Below are 21,811 nucleotides of genomic sequence, written 5' to 3'. Positions count from 1 at the left end.
TAGTAAAACACTTTATTGTACTAAAATCAAAACAAAACAGGAAAAAAATAAGTTCAAAAACTAAAACCCGACAACTGCAAATCGCGCTCTAAAAAGTATGAAACAAGATAGAATTCTTATCTGAAATTATCATACAGGAAATATTATTAATGTTATCATTTTTAAATAAAAAAATGCAACATTATATAATTTACTATTTTTTTTATATATTTACAGAGATTCAGAGGCTAGCCGTGGTCGTATGCCACTTTCCCTTAAAGTTTATAATGGCATAATCTTTTATATCGCCATGTACTTTTGCGGCTGATGATACCTACCTGTGAAAATGTTATTATTACGTAATAATAATAAATGAAATGAAATGTGAATCTTTATTTTCAGGCAGCTATTGGCCCATAGATAAATACCTTAATACTAGCATACATATTATTATAAAATATATCTTTAAACCTAAACCGGCGAACGTGTATGAGGAATGTTATGAAAGTGAATGAAGCGAAAGAGGTATGTCAGGATCGTAGCAAGTGGAAATCCATGGTCTCTGCCTACCCCTCCGGGAAATAGGCGTGATTATATGTATGTATGTATATCTTAAAACTAAAAACACAATTATGGCTGCGATGCAGTTCGCAACCCCGCAGTTTCAGGGAGCCGGCCGCGGAACCGCCGGAACTTGACACTCTTCGGCCAAAACTCTTCCTTGGTGAAGGTCTCTAAGTAAAATGTGAACGCCGGTACTTCTTGCTGAAGTGGAGTCGAGAAATGAGTGCTACTACTTACCTACTTTCAAAATAAAAAAAATGGTTAATTAACCAGTAAAAAAAAACAAATAAAATGTGTAAAACAAGTAGCACGTATTAGGTCTGGTGGCTTGAGGACAAGGATAAATATATTTAATTACACAAACGGGTGTACCGCGATATAATTTCATTGTTTTTACCTTAAATTCCGACGTACCTACGAGATACGACGTACGATTATACGAGGATAAAGTTCAGGGACACCTCTAGACCCTTTAGCACTCACACCGATGTTGCCCTTGAGTCATCTCGCTTTTTGTGGTCATCGTTTGCCGGAAATAAAATTATAGTCTGTATCTTTGGGTATATAAATAAAAGTGAACAAACAATTTGTACATTTTCGGGTAGTTATAACATTTACTGGTTAACCAACCAAATACAAAACCGCCCGGATCTGTCACTGAACGACCTGACTTTAACCTTATTTCATCATGTAATGTTTTCATCTACCCTCAATTGGCTTAAGGAGCCATTTGACGGTAGATTTTCTTTACTTTTATTTAAATACCTAAAGATATAGAGTATAAGTAAAATAAATGTATTTTATATTAGGCAGCCGTCCGGTTTTATACCACATAGGCCAATATTTAGTCCATCGCTTTCACCCAATAGCCTAGTACATTTTTGTTTCCATAAACTCTCAATAGAGTCCTAAAGGCCTGTGCACACCGCTTGCGTAACGTGCACGTGCACTAAAATGTTGGAGCCGCACACGCACACGTCACGCAAGCGGTGTGCCGTCTCTCATAACGGTCTGTATACTACAACGCCGCACGTGCACGTCACGCACACGCAGCCTTTGTGCACAGGCCTTTATCCTTAGAAAAGCACTACATATATATGACTCGGCTGGAAGGCTACTTGCTGGCTTCGGATTCAATTTAACGGACTCCCAAGGTCGTCCGTTTAAAACGAATCCTCAGCCTGCAAGTAGCTACTTCCGAGCCTCGACAATAATGTACTATTAAATTCACGTTTTGAACACATATTTATTAACTCACATTTATAAACGGGTCTATCGCGAATTTATTTTATTACCTTTATGCTGTTTGAGTTAGCCGCGACCGCGACCAGTGAAACCTGTGTCGAAACGTCGGTAAATAAAGGTAATATAATAAATTCGCGATACACCCGTCTATAAATGTGACTTAAAAAAATAATTTTCCAAATCGATTTACACATGACGGAGTTCTGAAGTAAAAAACAAAAAAAAACGACCGAACAGATTTTTTGGAAGTCGGTTCATAATACGAGCGCGTTAACTGGTTTCACTTACACCCGGTACAGTCGCCATCACATATATCGGAGCGGCCAAGGCGCTCACAAATATCTGAACACGCCTCAATTATCAAGGCGTTAGAGTGCGTGTTCAGATCTTTTTGAGCACCTCGACCGCTCCGATATATCTGATGGCGACACTACTTATGGTCTAAGAGCTAGCTACGGAAATAGGTTTGCAATTTAAAGAGCAACAAAACCCCTTTGGTTAGTTTGCCATACTATCATTATTAATTAATCCGGGCGCGAATTTACAAAGCCTATACTGATAAGGTCCAGATGCGAACTGAACTGGATTAGCTTTTGTTTGGACAAAACTTGACCAAACCCTAATCCATTACAGTACAGAAATTTACTGAAATCGTATAGACTTTGTTGGCTAAATTAATATGGATATTGTTGCTACAAATGCTAGTTTGTTGCGATCTAAACTTGAATAATATGTTAGTAATGACTCCGATTGTATTGTATTAACTACCGTTCGTGCTAATTACTTAAAAATGCCTAATTTTTTTTTCATTTAAGAACTATATCAGTTGAGTTTTCTTATTAGGACATGTTTAATGTGAAATCGTAATACAATTATAAGTAGACTGTATTTTGTAATACATTGGTACATAACGAAGTAGATGATTTATTTAAGGACCAAGATTTACTACGGTGTTCTGCCTTTTCTCCGAAGTTTTATTGTCCGAATTTCACTTGCCAGACAACTTTTCGCAGATGATTTACTTTGGCAACCAACATTCGCCAAATTTTCATCATGACAACGTTTTACTTTATAGAATGTCTTTCCCATCACGGAACAATGGTGTTCCGGACCTTTGGGAGGCGTGCGCGGAGCCGAAGCCAACACGTAGAGGCCCTTTTGACACTTTAATGAAATGTAAGGGGTACACCGAGCGGAGGCTGCCCTTGCCCGTGTCATGGGACGCACGCAGAGGCAGCACCCGCCAGGGTGTAAGGACTATTGAGAGTTGATGGAATCTAAAATGAACTAGGTTATTGGGTGAAAGCGATGGACTAAGAACTGAGCTATGGGGTAAAAAACCGGACGCCTGCCTAATAAAACGGTATGCAATTTTATTTCCGGCAGACGGTGACTCGCCCTCACAAGATGGGCCCCCACAAAAAGCGACATCTAGGATGGCTCAAGGGCAACACCGGTGTGAGCGGCTCAGGGGTGTCGAGAGGTGTGCGCCGCTTTCTACCCAGTGGCTGTTAACAGCCACTGTGCCAACTCGCGTCTTATGCATATTTCACTTCCACCCCTGGAGCTTATAGCTCTAACGACTCTTTATAGAATTATTGTTATGTAGATTATTACTATGTGTACAACGTTTTGAGTACATTTCTATGGTCAAATCATTCAACTTGCTAGATATTTATTAATACGATATCGTCTAGTCATTTGACAGAGTTCACTGAGTCAAGATAGGTACGACGACGAGCGAAGCGAGGAAGAGCGTGTTAGGTGAACTGCGACCAAACAGCGAACCGACTTTTTTTTTACATAGAACGACTTTTCTGGCAACAGTTCATTTTCCTGGGGGTTGCAGTTCTAACCTAACCTAACCCACGTTTTTGGTAACAGTTCGTTTTCTTGGGGGTCGCAGTTCTAACCTAACCTAACCCACTTTTCCAGCAACATTTCGTTTTCTTGGAGGTTGCAGATCAAACTAACCTAAACTACTTTTTTGGCAATTTACATGAATACTAGGTGAAAAGTAATTTAGTAAAAAAATAATTGTTGAAATCAATATTCAGTGAACTTTAGTGTCGTACAAATAATACTCGATGAATAATATTGAATAATGACGGCGAGATTCCGCTCGACTAGGTATTGTGAGAGCATTAATGTTTAAATATATCGCGACAAAATCTAAACCATTTGAGTAAATAAGTATTATTAAAATTTTGATATCACATTCAAACGTGCCTGAACTTACTAAACTCGGCTAGGTTTTGGCGTGAATAATATTTGAAAATATGTATGCAAAAAGCTAATCCATTTCAGTGACTACTTTTTACCGAAACGGTATAGATATTGTCAAGTAATATGCATAAACAAAAGCTCACCTATTAAAATCTGAGTCGTGACTGAAATAGTATAGCTTTTGTAAATTCGCAATCCGGGCGCCTGGCAGCTGTTCAGCGGTGGGTGTGAGAGTGGTTGGGCAACAAAGGGGTTGTAAAAAAATTGAAGGTGTGCAATATATAGAGGAGAACGAAAACGGGACCTTATAGTAATAAGGTCTCGTTTTCACCCTTTGGGTAACGAAACACGATACAATTTGACCCCAGTAAATGAAATGACTTGGCACTTTTTCGCGCATCTTATAAGTCACCTGACACTACTTTTCCCCTAAATAAAACGCCTGGCAATGTTATACATATTCGAATTAAATACATAATTAGCTATTATATCACACCAAACTCAGAGCTCTATAAATTGTACACCTTCAATTTATTTGACACCTCTCACCCACCGCTGAACAGCTGCCATGCGCCCGAATTAATTAATAATGATAGTATGGCACACTAACTAGAGGGATTTCGTTGCTCTATAAATTGCAAACCTATTTCCGTAGCTCTCCGTCTATTAGCAATATGGACAACATTATCACATCTCACATATCAGTCAACTCGTAGTTCGTCCAGTTCAGTCTCATCCTACCACCGGGCGCGAACGGTCGCGCGCGCCTTTCATCACATGTCATTTCAGTTCATTTTCAATTAAAAGTTTTGTGTTAAAAATGGGTGAAAAATCTGTCCCAATTCTCGAACAGTCAGAATGCCCGGATCATCAGGCACTTGGGAAAATGTCGTCATCAACTCCAATGTTGGAAGAGAAGGTTCCCAGGATCCTGATACGGGAAGATACAGTCCTGTCAGGGTTGAAGGGGTGCGCCGGGTGCGGAGGAGCACATTTCACTTGCGCTGGAGTCACGAAGCAGTGGTCAGCGTTGTGCTGGGGAAGACGGAGCGAGAAGAATTACTATTGTTGTAAGTACAGTGCTTTTTAGGGTTCCGTGCCCAAAGGGTTAAAACGGGACCCTATTACTATTTAAGACTCCACTGTCCGTCTGTCTGTCTGTCATCAGGCTGTATCTCACGAACCGTGATAGCTAGACAGTTGAAATTTTCACAAATGATTTATTTCTGTTGCCGCAATAACAACAAATACTAAAAACAAAATAAAATAATTATTTAAGTGGTGCTCCCATACAACACACGACACACGTGATTTTTTTGCCGTTTTTTGCGTTATGGTACGGAACCCGTCGTGTGCGAGTCCGACTCGCACTTGTCCGTTTTTTTTAATACTATGACGGTGGCAAACAAGCATCCTCCTTCGTAATTAGTTACTTTGGTTACTGTAGAGTGTAAGGATGTGACAGGGGCCGATATTATTGATATTTTAACAGAAGAATACCTACGTGTAGAAGGCTATTATGGATGGTTTTATCCACGTGGTAAAATAACTGTCTCTTTTTAACATCGCGGGGTGACGGGCACCGTTTTATCACGCTGTCACGTAGACAAGAACGACCATCATATCCGTACTGATATATTAAATGGCGCGGTACTTAGTAATCGAAGCGGCGAGTGTCAAAAGTCAACTGATTGCAGAGATATTTAGTCCGCGGTCTTATTACGTACGTACAAACGTACATATACAGTGTGTAAATCCAATACGGGCGAATATTTAAACGGTGGTTCTAGTTCGTTTTTGTAGCATTAAAAATTAGAAAAAAGGTAAACAATCTTGACGTGTTTTTTTATTGGAAAACACTTTAGGAAAATAAGTCACGGCAAATATGTAACAATTATGTTATGAATCTTATACGATTATTTACATTCTTTTGCTTTCATAAGTAATAAGGTAAACGCATGGTCTAATAAAACATGGTCTTCCATTCCCAGAGTGACACGGGCCTACGTCACAATAACATTGCCACTTTATTTCAACATAACATGTTACATGGGTACATTATACCTATGGTTAATAAGTTAAAATATTTCTTTATAATTTTATAATTTTCATTTATATGAATTTTAGCTTAAATTTTACAATAACACGTCATTTTTAATTACTCGTTAGCAATATCTTCCGATTCACGAAAGAAATTTCAGACTTTCGGGTAATTCTGTTTATACTACTGGCAACACAGGATAGCGCTGTGCACATTTGACAATTCGGATCTAGATAACTTCATGCCCTGACCGTCATCCTTGTCGAACGCGTGTTAATTGTTATTTCCTTCTCGCTCAGTGTCAGCAGTCGCAGTGTTTTCCAAACTTTTCACGTCGTAAGCTTGGTAATTAATGTGTAACTGTGAATTAGTTTTTAAAACGTTTGTCTTGTATAGATAAATAAAGTTTAATTTAATACATTAGATTTGTTTTATTTTACTATGTTTCTACATGAATAACTTAAAATTAATGCCGTTAAAATAATTTTCACCGTTGGTTAAAATTCTCCCACATTTCAAAGTTTGAGAACCTGTAAACAGCATGATGACGTAGGCGCGTGTCAGTTAGGTCATACGCGAATCTCGGAATGGAGTACCAGGCGGAGTATATTATTATACCATGGGTAAACGTATATACTCGTGCTCGACGCGGTCCCAGTACATGTCATTTTGAAACTCAAGTCATTGTCAATAGAGGTGACAGCAGGGTGTCATCTATTGGGCATTAGCATGTCGAGCACTAGTACGATTACCTTAGTTCGTTTTTTTAGCATTAGAAATAAGGTAAACAATCTTGACGTGTCTTTTTATTGAAAAACACTTTAGGAAAATAAGTCACGGCAAATATGTAACAATTATGAATCATATACGATTAATCGATTATTTACATTCTTTTGCTTTCATAAGTAATAGTTACTGATTTTTAAAAGCGTTTTTCAATTAATAGTCACGTCAAGGTCGCGTAGTCTTTTTCTAATGCTATTAAACAAACGAACTATAGCATAGGACCTAATAAGTATATTTAGATCAATTTTGCTTAAACGAAAATATTAACCATACAAAATAATTCGGCCCGCAATGTAAAGCAACACACAAGTTACGAGATAAGTAAGTGTCATGTATGTCATGTTACAGATCTACTTAGTGCATAATTATTTTCCATCGTATTTTGACGGAAACGTACGAACGTGTCTTGCAATTTCAGTCAGTCTCGGTACAAAAAGTACTGTGGTTGACTGAAGTAGCATAACAAATACGAACGTTTGCGAGAAAATACGAAGGAAAACAATTATGCACTACATCTGTATGTCTCGTAATGTTTGCAGTACATTGCTGCGCGGAGAATTTTCAGAATTTAACTAAGGGGTCATAATTAAGTGTAACTTTAAAAAAAACTTGTTAAAAATTACTTATTACACGGATATATTCTATACCTATCTGGTTTAATTTATTGCCCGTATTGGATTTACACACTGTATATTCTACATGTTATGAAGATGTCATTAGTTTGTAGTGTCTTTTCTTCAATTTAGCTTTATATGCTGTAAATATATAAATATAATAACAAAACACTAACATATTACGGCGCAGACTGGCGCTGATGACTGAGACGGAGTCTGCGCCGGTCCGCCAACGCGAGCTCCCGGTGATGCTGCTCGGTACGGAGTGAAACATATCGAGCGATTTTCGACTTAAAATACGTGACCCGTTTTAATATACCTACTTAATAAATATATGCAAATAGTTGCATATAAAGGTCAAACGCAATTCAATATTGAATAAAATAAATAACAAAATTGACGGTTTTGTGGCCAATTGTAGGTAGGTAGATAAAGTACCTATGGAACTTGCTAACTATGTAAACAAAAGTCACTAGTAAATTCATCATTCAGAGACAATCAATGCCGGATTAACCAATAAGCAAAACAAGCACGTGCTTAGGGCACCACGTTCAGGGGGGGGGGGGGGCACCAAAATGCCAGGTTGAAAAAGGTGAACAAATTTTAAAATTAGGGACAGACACATCGTTTTTACCACACGATTTTTTTAGCTGTCCAAAAGCTATGTTGCAAAAATAATGGCGCGTAATTCTTTGGGAAACAATCGGTCGCAGTAGAAGAGTCGTGATTACATGCATAGATTCGATTTCAACCCACTCTTTTGCGGTTCGGCGTTAGTTCTTATGCGAGGCCTTCTACCTTACGGCAAAGTTGATCTTCTGCCTTAATTACACTTGGGCGTGGATCCAAATCCAAGCTTTCCTCTTTCGCAGCTACGGGCTTTCGGGCCTACTGCCTTGCTCACACTTCGCCAATTCAATTCACTTGGTCAATGCCAAGCTCTGCTTTCTTGCATCTTTTATGCATGAAAACAACCTCGCTGTGACCCTTAAATATCGAGCCCTATGCGAAGCTAGGCTGATAGAAAACTGTTCCATCCCTTCTCTGTATGAAATCCTGGATTCGCGCCTGTTTGGGACTAAAAGTAAAATTGCGTTTTTTATATCGAAAAATTTTCGCGCTCGCTTCGCTCGCTTTATCAATAACTTTCTAAAGTATGCTAAACGTGACATTCGGGTGGCGACTGTAGCAGCATTAGGTACTCTGTTGCAACATTACTGCTGCGGCACTGTCAATTTTCGTGATAAAATGATGTGACTGATTTCCATTCTCAGCTGTAATGCGGCAATGAACTTCACTCAATTTACCAGTAAAAATGTAATCTTGATGACCCTAGGCAGAGGGGGCACCATGGTCTAGAAATGCTTAGGGCATCAAAATATCTTAATCCGGCACTGGAGACAATTTCAATATGGCGGTTTGTTTAAAACATATTTAGCAAGTTCCATAGAAATACACTATTAAAAACATTTCCGCCAAGGTAAGAAAGGTCTATATATAAGCGTTTCTTTTATTTTCTGCCATTTTTATATTTTATGAACTTTTTTGCCACTTTTGTGTTATTTCTACTCAGATTCACGAGCTCTTTCGATCCTAATGGGATAAAAAAATGTCCCAGAGTTTTTTCCTATTGTGTTACCATTTCCCCATATACTTTGTATGGCGGTAACAAGAAGGAAAGTTTGAAAAATGTATAGAAATTTTAGGACACTTTTTTTCTCCTGTACTTAACTATGAAAAGGGCTCGCGATCCCGACTAGAAATAACACAAAAGTGGCAAAAAAGTTCACAATATATAAAAATGGCAAAAAATAAAAGAAACGCTCATATTTTGGCGCAGAAACATAGGATCTGGGGGCTGAATTTCAAGCGTTCGATTTCGTGTGGCTCACATCAATAATATCTCCACATTCTCCACTACTGACATTTAAATTCTACTATCACTAAACCTTATAAGACAAAGTCCCCCGCCGCGTCTGTCTGTTTGTGTGTATGTATGTTCGCGATTAACTTAAAAACTAATGAACGGATTTTCATGCGGTTTTCACCAATCAATAGAGTGATTCTTGAGGAAGGTTTGAGTGCGTAATTTGTTAGGGTTTTGTGTAACCCGTGCCATAGTCTAATAAAACATGGTCTTCCATTCCCAGAGTGACACGGGCCTACGTCACAACAACATGGCCGCTATATATAGCGCTATCGCATATTATCATATAGCGCTGTCGCATGATGACGTAGGCCCGTGTCAGTTAGGTGACCTAGAAAAGACGGGAATGGAGTACCAGGCGGAGTATATTATTATACCATGACCCGTGCGAAGCCGGGGCGGGTCGCTAGTTAGAATTGAAAACGAGTGGTCATGCAATACCATAAGATTCCCAATTTCTATTTCTCGTAGTTCAAAAATATCAATTCGCCTTTTCCATAGATTTTCGAGTGACAAAATCGAGAGCTCGAAATTTCAAAAATCGGTCGCCGCTCTCAGTGCCACATTTAAAAAATCACCCTATCATATACTATACCCTGAATCTCCCTGGATCTTCTCAAAGGTTAGCTGGAAGAGATCCCTCTTAGGGATAAGTTCGCCTTTGTACATAACATTTTTATTTTTGTTTTGTTTTGTCCGTTTCATGTAAACCTGTTTATGTGCAACAAAGTGACATACATACATACATACATACATACATATCAAGCCTACGTATGTCAACTTATGTTAACGGAGTCATTGGACTTCTTTTTTTCTTCAATCGCCAACGTCAATGACCCCAAAACGTGCTGGGAACAAGATACTATATATCTGCAAAAATTTGCAAAACTTAGATTTAAAAAACCGGCCTCGTGCGAGTCGGACTTGCGTTCCAAGGGTTCCGTACATTAAGTCCGACTCACGCTTGACTGCACATTTCTAATAGGTTTTCCTGTCATCTGTTACCTCGATATCATACAAAGATATTTGTTGTCATGAATTGTCAAGAAAGAATTTGAATTTGCGTCTCAGTTAGTACAAGTGCCAGATTTTTTGCTATCCCTAGTGACCTTGAGTACAATTTTAGACCTAAATGAAAATGACATTGTTTCGATTCATTGTAGCTTCAGTTTGTCATAGATCTTATTTATTTACAATAGGGTTCCCAAAGGAGTTGATAACATGCATTGATTATAATTACTCCAATAAACATTTTAACTAGAGATCAATGAGCGTTACTATTACAACGTTAAACTAGGCATATTAAGGGATATTTAGTGAAAATAGTAAGCTGTTTATGTATACAATTAGTGCGTACTTATAATGTATTGTATAAATTGTATTGTTCTAAATATAATAGTAAACTCTGAAGTGCTTGTTGCTCATCAAAATAATTAAACTATGTTTAGAAAACTGTAAATTCGAAGTTAAGACCCGGTTTTTGCAATTGGCTGTAAACCCGGTTTCTCCGGTTTTTTCGATTTCGGTGAAACCGGGTTTGTGACGCCTACATGCTACCATGAAATGAACTAAATATGTCTAGCATGATTAAGAATGGATATAACATGCATACCTACTTAAGGTGCAGTAGGGTTAAAGAACGGAGTTTTTGAAATCTCGTAGCGCTTTTTTAGATCACAATACGGTTACCAAAAATGTAATTAACAATCTTGAGGCCTTTCTCTAGGCGCTTCAGCAATTGGAATCCTAAGTTTTTAACTTTCGCTCGATAGAGAAAATTACGATCTTAGGTCTAAAATGCACTTTAAAAAAATATAATATTTTTTGGACAATAACTGAAAATATCTAATACCTTTAAACGAGCAATTCTTGTCTATTTATTTATATATACTATATTTATATATTTATTTCGGCGATCTCGGAAACGGCTCTAACGATTTCGATGAAATTTGCTATATGGGGGATTTCGGGGGCGGTAAATCGATCTAGCTAGGTGTTATCTCTGGGAAAACGCGCATTTTTGTGTTTTTGTATGTTTTCACCCAGTCACCCAGATATTAAGAATTATTTCTAAAAAATAAGCAATATCATGCTTGACTTGAGGAAACTCAGCGATTACTTTTTAAAATATTAAAACACACATAAAAAATTAAATTAAAAAACATGATATCCGCGGTCCCGAAGACGCACAGCCGCACATCCATCTCGCTCACGCTAACGCTCAGTGAGAGTGAGAGAAGTACACGAACCTACTGGGCCTTAACGACGGCCAGTAAACAACGATGATGTTTACTTGTGGGACTAGCAATTTTCAATTTCAGAATTGTCAATGTCAGACGACAATTGGCAGTGAAATAGGGGCCAAGTGCCGTTACCCTACCTCTCCCCTACCTACTACCTACCTACCTACCCTTGGTCAAGCAAATCTTGTCAGTATAAAAAGGCGGCAAATTTAAAAAATGTAGGCGCGAAGGATTATCGTCCCATAGAAAATTTGAATTTCGCGCCTTTTTCTACTGACAAGATTTGCTTGACCAAGTATACCTACCACTTAGCTACTTTCCTACTAGTCAAATCAGCTTCTTTTAACTGTAAAACATTTGCTAATATGGAATTTATATGAAAACGTGTATAGTAACGTCACGGTCAACTCACCTACTTTTTATATTTCAATCCGATGTAATAAATAGAATTAGTGGTTAAAAATAACTGCAATCTATGTTTTTCTAATAATTATCTGGTGTTTTATTTCGTGCACGGCGTGAAATAATTTCTAGAGGAAAGTACCCAATTTAAATTTTATTTTTAACTGATGTTCATAGTTACCTAGGTACAATAGTCAAAACAATACATATTTACTATCACGAATCTGACTTAATTAAGTGTCTGATTAAATTGGGGTCACTTAAAAGTGCGTATTTACTTACCTTAACACGGATTTATTGTTACTATATTTTTGTGATTACAGATTATTTATTAAACAAGCTTTTTTATAGGTCTACCCTTATCTCAGGCGCTTGTTAAGATTCTTTACTGAAGAACTTGTACGATGATAATTAATATTTATACCTACCTACTTAAAACATTCGCGTTTTGAACACATATTAACTTACATTTATAGACGTGTCTATCGCGAATTCATACGATGATTTTCTATACTCTGTATCTTTAGGTATTTAAATAAAAGAAAACAAACAATTTGTACATATTCGGGTAGTTATAACATGGTTATAACATTTATTAGTTAACCAACCAAATACAAAACCGCCTGGATCTGTCACTGAACCTGAGTTTAACCTACATTATTTGATCATGTAATGTTTTCATCTACCCTCAACTAGCTTAAGGAGCCATTTGAGGGTAGATTTTGTTTACTTTTCTTTATATACCTAAAGATACAGAGTATAGTCTACGCCTCGCTTAACACCCTTTTAATAAAGGCTTCTACAGACGTTGCAACAAATTTCATGCGAATTTAGATAATTGCTGGCTAAATAGAAGCAACGAATACAATCATTCAATCAAATGCCGCAATTGTAAGGATCATTATTTATTAATACCTTATATTTTGATCATTCTCACTTTTATTTATGATTAGCTTATAAAAGAGTATCAATTGACTCATACTTGTCACTGGTCCCCGCCAATTTGAATTGTTATAAAAAGGCGGGTATGGAGTGACAAGTGGCCAGTTCGAGTACGGACAAGTTATAGTGAAGACTTCTGGAATATTTATTGTAAATTGGTTGTTATTATGTTTTTAGCAAACGAATAAAGTTAAAATATGAATACAAGTATCAGTTTTCATCATCAACCCGGTAATATCCCATACAATGTATTGCAAATCACATGCGATTATCGGTGTCGTTTGGAGAGGCTATAAGACACATTTCTAGGGAGCCTGCACTAAGATCTAAACGGTTAATCACCACATCAGTCTGGTTAATTATTGACCGCTCTAACCCACTTAATTAAAAACCTTATAATCATTAAAATAAGGTCTAATTTACCAGTTCACGTTTGCATATCGCAAGTCATAGTACGCTTCAACATAGGAACTTGTCGTTAATTAGGAGACTGACTATGAAAACGTGACTTAAAACTTAAAACGATTGATATGTCGCAGTCAAATTGTATGATTCGGCCTTTTACAAACGGCGTCATCATTTTGCAGACGTGAAATGTTATGCAAATTGCCAGAAAATTGTTACGTGAAACTTCTATGAAATTTTGACGTATAAATAACACTTTGCACTGCGTGGGCTTTCAAAATCGTTGCAGACTTTTCTTGGTCTAAGTTAGACCGTCTAACTCTAGTGCGCTCAACAGTAGTCAATAGTGTCAACGTAAACGTGATGGTTGTCTAGGGTGACGGGTGACCATCATGATTTGCTGTTTTATCAATTAATAAAATTTTATACCACACCACCATCCTTAAGGCTACCAAAATCTAAAGGTCATCTAAAACCAAATCAGAGCACCCCAGGATCCACGTGGTCTTGTCTGTCCTACCACTAGAAAGCAATTGAGAAATCGGAGGCGCGGAGGGAGAGAGAGCAGCCGTCGCCCGCGAACGAGCGAGGCGAATATGTATCTCTTCTATTTGTCTGTTACCACTGTTACCTTCCGTAATTCTTCTCATCATATCAGCCTTTTATCGCCTACTGCTTGGCCTCTCTTCGAGTACACCACTAATCCCGGTCCTGAGCCAATCTCATCCAGAAGTAACCGGCAATCTTCCGAATGTCGTCCACCCAACGAGCCAACGGACGCCAGGCACTCCTTTCGTCTGCAAACGGCCACCATTCCGTTAACATTGTGGCCCAGCTGCCATCACTCTGCGTGGCAACATGTCCTGCCCAGCTCCATTCAAGTTTGGTGATGACGTGACGTGACGTGATGGTTTGTTTCACTTGATGAAAAATAATTCTAATTCTATTTTTATATTTCTATAAAACGACGGCTTCTATTGGGGTATAAAGACAGAGCATAACAAGTACCTATAACTCGGTGTTGCTTACCGCCTGAGACATCTTAGGTAGTACCCTCCTAAGACCCAGAGTCATTTTTGCAGTTTTTAATTTTGAACCTTCTTTTATTCCATTCTTATAGTTCAAAATTCGATTTTAATTTGTTATTTTTAAAGGAACTCAGGGCTTAGGAGGGTATAGATAATTATAAGACATCCGTACAATTAAATCTTCACAGACATCGATGCTAATAAGATACCATCCATATTACCACTTTCAATTGAACCTTATCTCTTTGTAATAAAGTTCAAATTAATTGTGGGAAATATTTTCCTTCTGCTTAAAAAGGCTTAATTGACAACTTTAAACCTAATTTCAATGGAATAAGGTCTATAGATGATCAGTTAATTATGTGTTACACTATTGCAATTAGTGTATGGCTGGACTTCCTCATGTCTGTGGGTAATTATAGATCGCCGCTGTAGAGTTGCTAGCCAAGTTCTTGGACAAATTCTTTTTTTTTTACCTTTTTAAATGGATCAGATTCAATTAGTACCTACGAAACAACTTCATACCATATCATATCATTTATTCCATTGTAATCATGTTCAACTAACTTGTATGTACCTTGGTAAGCGATAACCGTAGCCCATGGATGCCTGTGACGTCAGCAATAGTGATGTTTTATAATTTTCGCACCTGTCACCGTGGTGTATAATAGAGGCATTTTAATATAAAAATTGTCACTGATGTCAACATGAGCACCTACGAAACAACTTGTGTGCATAAAGTACCTAATTAGTCTTTCTTATGATAAATTATTATTGGAGGTAAACGAGCAGACGAATTGCCTGATGGTAAGCAAATACCGTTGCCCATGTACACCCTGTAATACCAGAGGAGTGTAAGAGCGTGCGTTTAAGATAGGGTACGTTCTTTTCCTGAAGGTTTAATGCCTGTGCACACCGGATGCGTGTGCGTAGACGTGCACGTTCGCGTTGTAGTATACAGATCCTTATGAGAGACGGCACATCCCTTGCGTGACGTGTGCGTGTGCGGCTCAAATATTTTAGCGCACGTGCACGTGCACGTCACGCACACGCAAGCCGGTCGTGGTCTGGCCTTTAATACCTTTCACCGGACTTGTCAGAATAGTTATGTCACTTTCATTTCATTTAAAGATAACTTTTATTAAATAACACATTCTAAACATAAAACTATTTCAAAACTAAACTTACATATAAATACTAGTAGAATCATACAAATAAACCAAACCAAAAGTATACAGCTAACATACGCGAGCAGCCGCGATACCTTCATACTGGTACGCGCCCCGGCCGCCCGCAGCGCCCCGCGCCCTACGGCAGGTTAGTCAACGACACCTTCTCGTAACTCATGAGGCCCTGGTACTTTTTCCTTGCTAAATTCAATTTTTTTAAACAGTTTTTTTCTCGATTTTAGCCACCGTAGCCTATGGAGACTAACAAGTAACGCTAAGCGGTTTTCGTAGTCTATGGATATTCATATAATAAGGATGTCACATGCGCGTTTCTGACTTATGAAGCAATTTATTGTTCCTACAATTCAATCTAAAATAATAAATGTGTAAACCGAGCACTTTCATTTGATACCAAACTCGACCATACTTTCTTGCAATTAAAATGACCAGAATAGCAAGACCCCTCGCAAATAGCTTTTTAGCATTTTCAGCTCTTCTAGCTCAATAACCTCTTGTTCGAGCCAGCTCAAAATTTAATGATTAAAATATAATGCCCTCAACTATACGTTCACCCAATTTCATTTAAATTAGAACATTTTTACTTAAGTTATTGAGTATCAAACTATCCTCTGATAGTTCAGCTTAAAAACATCGAAATGCCGGGACGTGCCCCTAGCCAGCCGTGTGTCCAAAGTCGAATGTAAGAACTTCACTTCGCTTCGCTCGCTCGTTCGATAAACTAAATATGTATAAAATAAACTATTAAAATAAAATAATAATGTATTAAAAAGCCAACCGCCACCACCAACCCACTACCGGTGGGTTTAAACCGCCAGGCTAAAGTCAGGCCATGTACGACGAATGCACCCACAGAGGTGGGCTGAACTAGCCACGGAGTGGGTGCCATAATGTAAACGCCGGCAGGGTCGGCCTAAGAGAAGATGGCCGATGGCGGGATGACCTGGACACATTTCTCAGCAACTGGACGGATGCCTCAGTTAATCGGGAGGATTGGAAGTCTAGGGGGGAGGCCTTTGCCCAGGAGTGGGACACCTTATAGGCTCGTTAAAAAAATATTAAAAGGAACTTGGCGGCATTTTCCACTGTTTCATTAAATATAATCACATGGTGTTAAGAACAGTTTCTCATGATTAAAGGCTTTCGTGTTACTCGACAATGTTTTCCATCTCAAGGGAGGATAATAATACGAGAATACTGTACGTGTAGGGGGTTGTGCACAAATCACGCGAGGTGTTTTCGGCTACTTTTTGACCCCCCCTCCCCCCTTGGTGATGTTTGGTGAGGTTTTTGGCTAACCTCACGTGATACGTGCACAAGCCCTAAGTACAATCGGGGACAGTCGCGGTGAACCACCGTAAGGGCAAATATCGTTTAAACGTCTTGCAGACGGTCAGGCGATATCATAAAAGTGATGACCAATAGCATGGCACTTATAGTTTGTCAAAGGACTGTCTTATTTCAAACATAGACGGAAAGAATTACACTTTACATTACACTAGTACTAGCACCCAAAAGAAAAGGATGAGTATAGTTTTTTTTGTTCTTATTTACTGACAATTTGGTTTGACCAACTATAAAAATTAGTTGAAAAAAAGGTTAGCTCAAGGTAACGTTTATTGCCGTTCATTGTCTTTGTGACGGCCGGCATTTGCAAATTAAGATAAGGAATCCAAGATGCATCCTAATTGGTTATCTTTATGGGGAGGCGAAGCTTAGCCTAAACAACAACAACTAATAAACTGTCCTTACTCCCTTATTAGTCACCATTCTGAAACCGTTAACTTTTCAGGATTTTCGTAAGGTTATCCTATAGATAGGTTAGGTTAGGTTAGGTTTGTTTCATGGCAATCCTGAAAAGATACGCGTTTCTGAGAAAAACCGAATTATGACTAGAGTCGGACCAAAAAAAGTCTGCAGCGGACTTGATAGCCCACGCAGTGCAAGTGTCATTTATACGTCATAATTTCATAGAAGTTTGACGTTTAAAATGACACTTGCACTGCGTGAGCTATCAAATCCGCTGCAGACTATTCTTGCTCTGACTCTAACGAAAATGCGGACTAACAATACATTATTTTATGTTAATAATTTTAGTTTTCAGGCATGTATTTCAAACATAATACCTGTATTGTTTTTTTTTTATAAATATATGACTATTATGACTTAAAACTTTATGGGAAACAATAGAGACCCGTTAGGTGTACTGTACCTAACGGGTCTCTATTATATTATGTGCTTATACTGCCAAAGGTTATAAATATTAGCATGTTCCAAGGTACTGTTATCGGAATTAACTATTGTACAATGTACATTGACGTATGTCTAAGGACTCGTCGCCTTACGGGCAATAAGAATTAGGCCAGTACAGCGGTGTGACACCGCTACAACGCGATTGGTTGATGAGTTCGCATCACGCGCGCGATTGGTCGCAACTAGTTGCGTTAGTCTGCACTAATTGCTCGAATTCGTGAGTGACGACGAATTCGAATCAATGAGTGGGTTCCGTACCCAAAAGGTAAAACGGGACCCTATTACTAAGACTTCGCTGTCCGTCCGGTCGTCCGTCCGTCCGTCTGTCTGTCACCAGGCTGTATCTCACGAACCGTGATAGCTAGACAGTTGAAATTTTCACAGATGATGTATTTCTGTTGCCGCTATAACAACAAATACTAAAAACAGTATAAAATAAAGATTTAAATGGGGCTCCCATACAACAAACGTGATTTTTGACCAAAGTTAAGCAACGTCGGGAGTGGTCAGTATTTGGATGGGTGACCGTTTTTTTTTTGCTTTTTTTTTGTTTTTTTTTTGCATTATGGTACGGAACCCTTCGTGCGCGAGTCCGACTCGCACTTGCCCGGTTTTAGTGCTCGTAAGGCCCGTCCTTACGAAGTAATATTATACATAGGGCTATGCTATTGTAGGGATTTTTACTTATTTACATACTTAATATTAGCTTTTCTGTGTCATGGTCATGGTTATTAACATAACAAGGCTGTATACATACAAAATGCCACAAATATATCTTAGATATGGAACACATTCATACGTATGTATAGTTGGTCAAACCAAATTTGTCAGTAAATAAGAACAAAATAACTATACTCATCCTTTTCTTTTGGGTACTAGTGTAAGACAAAGATAGTATGATTCTCTCTGTCTATGTTTGAAATGAGACAGTTCTTTGACAAACTATATACAGTAAAACCTGGATAATTGCAATTTCAAGGGACCGGCATTTTTTTGTCAATTAACCAGGTTTTTCATTTAAGCAGGTCGTGCCAATTAACGAGGTTCAAAAATTCGTTGTGTCAATTATAGAGGTTTTCATTAATAGAGGTTGCGTTCTGACAAATTTCTTTTATGGAGGTGCAAATAACCATTGAAAGTAGATTTACAAGCTTACTTTCTGGGTTTCTGGTCTATGACTTGCACTTTTATACTACATTAATTACTACTTTATTTTCTTATTAATCATTTGGGTTTAAAAAAACCCTTGAATTGTAGAAGAAAGTTTTATTGGAATGTAAAAAGCATACTTTGTTTTTGATTTAATCAAAACTATTTCACCTACCTACCTATTTGGCTGTGATAGATATTAGATACCCAATAAATAAATTGAATTCTGGATGAAGATTTAAAATAAAATGATCATTGCTATTAAAATATTGTTACTGTTGTCTACAACTACATTATTTCAATTACAGAGGTAATCAATAAGTCTCGTTTCAATAATAGAGGTAATAAGAAGAGCTAAAATAACGGATTTTTTTAGCACAGTGTCAATTATAGAGGTCTTAGTTGCGATGTGGTCAATTACAGACGCAAAATTACGAAAAGAACTAAAATCTAAATTGCAATTATAGAGGTTCCAAACTTTCAATTATAGAGGCATTTTGGTCTCAAGGGACCGGGACCGGACCTTTCGTTGCAATTATTGAGGTTTTCCATTTATCCAGGTGCCAATTAACCAGGTTTCACTGTATCCCTAATTCCCTAGCTTCTTATGACGCAAGTGACATAATACTTAAGCCCCATTTACACAGCGCGAGAAATTGCACGCAATATTCGATAAGTATACTTAACTAAGTACAGACAGGCGTGGCTCACTCCGCGATTTCGTCGCGTCGCTACCAGTATATGCGGCCCGCAACAATTTTGGTGTCTAGCCATAGTATTTGCCGCGCGCCGCTACGGAACGGACGCGTGCTCGCGCTTGCGCCACCTAGCGGTCATATCTGTCGTAATAGACGCGTTTTGTTAGAGATTGAACCCTCTGTACCTAGTACTATTATTTATTCTGTGGTACAGATTACAATTAATGTAATTGATAGGGACCTGGCGCGTTGGAGGGTCTGCCATCTTGTGGCCTGAATCGGAAACATACATGTGCGTTTTACCGCTATTAAAGAGAATTTGAAGTAGATAGCTACTGTCATGGTAGTTAAATTATGTAGCTACAGTTCATTTACTGCCATCTTTCGACAGAAGATTAACACTGTTTGAACGCCATTTGACTTTGATCCTTATTCTTTCACTGATATGTGTTAACTTGTTAAATATTAATACTAACGTCATCTACTCGAGCATAGGCTGAAGGTTATGGCGCCATCGCTCGAAAACATTGCACCATACCTTTGGCCTATAGTCGAGTAGATGGCGTTAATATTAATATTTAATAAGTTAACACATATCAGTGAAAGAATAAGGATCGAAGTCAAATGGCGTTCTAACAGTTTTATATTCTGTCGAAAGACGGCAGTAAATTTACAGTGGCTACATAATTTACTTTGACAATCCGCCTCTATACACTCTATTCTCTTTGACGCTATTTAAATAATTAGGTATAAGAAATGAGATGACATTGATAATACCTACTTCCGTAATTAGTACATATTAATCACAAATAGTAAAAATTATTTCTAGACAATTAAATTGTTATGGCATGTTTACCATTGGTATCAATTTGTATTGTTATTGAATGTAAGCATCATAAAACATAATTGCAAAAAAATTGTACATAGTTCAGCACCTGTAATTAGTATAAAGTTAGGGTCTCCCCAGATATATCGACGCGCATTCGGCAAAAGCCGATAGGAAAAAGCTTAATGTCCGCGCAATAAGAGCGAAAAAGCCGTCGGCGCATCGGCAGGCGCCGGCCGATGCGAGCCGAGCAAAACGACGACTTCTTCGCTCTTATTGCGCGGACATAAAGCTTTTTCCTATCGGCTTTTGCCGAATGCGCGTCGATATATCTGGGGAGACCCTTAATTGATTCCATTGTTACGACAGTTAAGCCATTTCTATTTAAGTTAGATGCATGAAAGTGTGTTAGCGTATGCTATAGACTTTTATGTGTACGAATTAAGTACAATACAATACAATTTACATAGTTAATTTTCGTAACAAAAATGAATTAATTAAGTTCAGACTAATCACAGCTTCTTATAAATAATAATAAATAAATATTAAAGGACAATTTTACACAGATCGACCTAGTTGTGGATACTAGACGACGATATATATATATCGAATACCGATGGTCTCAAAGGCGGTGGGTGCGTGGGGTAGTATCTCGATGTATTACTTCACAGCTAAGCCAGTACCTACCATTGCTACCAGACTACCAGTGAATGAAATAAACATTCGGACTCGTTAACCATACTAGGGCCTACTATACTTCAGTACTAAATGTTTAAAAGAACTAATTGCTATTTTTAACTCAAGGGAGCGATATGAAAGTAAAAAGAAACCGTTTAAATCTTTATTCAAGTCAAACTAGGCCGGCTCCAACCCTACATATCTGAGAAGATTTGGCCCTATATGGGACTGGCAACAAACTCAGAGGGACAAATCTTTTCAAAACAAGTTAAAACAACACATAACACATCATTTCTTTATTTCACAAAAGTAAGCTTCTAATGAAACATAAGAAATCAAAATAACACTTGAAATAAAACACTTAGCTAAATGGTTAAAGAACGCGGGATTCTATAAGCTATCAGAATAATCCTTCAGGTATAAACCTTCAGAAACGTAGCGAGTTAGGCACGAGGTTGGCTAACGAGTACGTCCGATCTCTAGCGCGGTCCGATCAAGAAGAACTACCAGCGGCGGAGCCTCTCCGCTCCCGCCTCAGTCAAGTTGGCAAACCTGCTCGACCAGTCTACCAACATACCGACAAAAACGCCAACTCGTGCCTACGCTCACTCGAGAGAA

At 38.1% G+C, this 21,811-nt stretch overlaps 1 protein-coding gene across 1 annotated transcript in view; it reads left to right on the top strand.

Moving 5' to 3' along the window:
• The first annotated feature begins 4,821 nt into the window (after window positions 1-4,821).
• The window catches only part of LOC134803725 (scavenger receptor class B member 1-like), a 56,206-nt gene continuing 39,216 nt past the window's right edge, over window positions 4,822-21,811 (top strand). Inside the window, exon 1 of the mRNA XM_063776538.1 lies at window positions 4,822-5,084. Coding sequence (XP_063632608.1) covers window positions 4,835-5,084 — 250 coding nt within the window. The 5' untranslated portion in view covers window positions 4,822-4,834. The remainder of the gene's footprint in view (window positions 5,085-21,811) is intronic.

The sequence above is a fragment of the Cydia splendana genome, chromosome 27 (genome assembly GCF_910591565.1).
Source record: "Cydia splendana chromosome 27, ilCydSple1.2, whole genome shotgun sequence".
NCBI lineage: Eukaryota > Metazoa > Arthropoda > Insecta > Lepidoptera > Tortricidae > Cydia > Cydia splendana.
The sequence above is the reverse complement of the archived record's forward strand: the minus strand, read 5'-3'. Positions and strand labels throughout refer to the sequence as shown.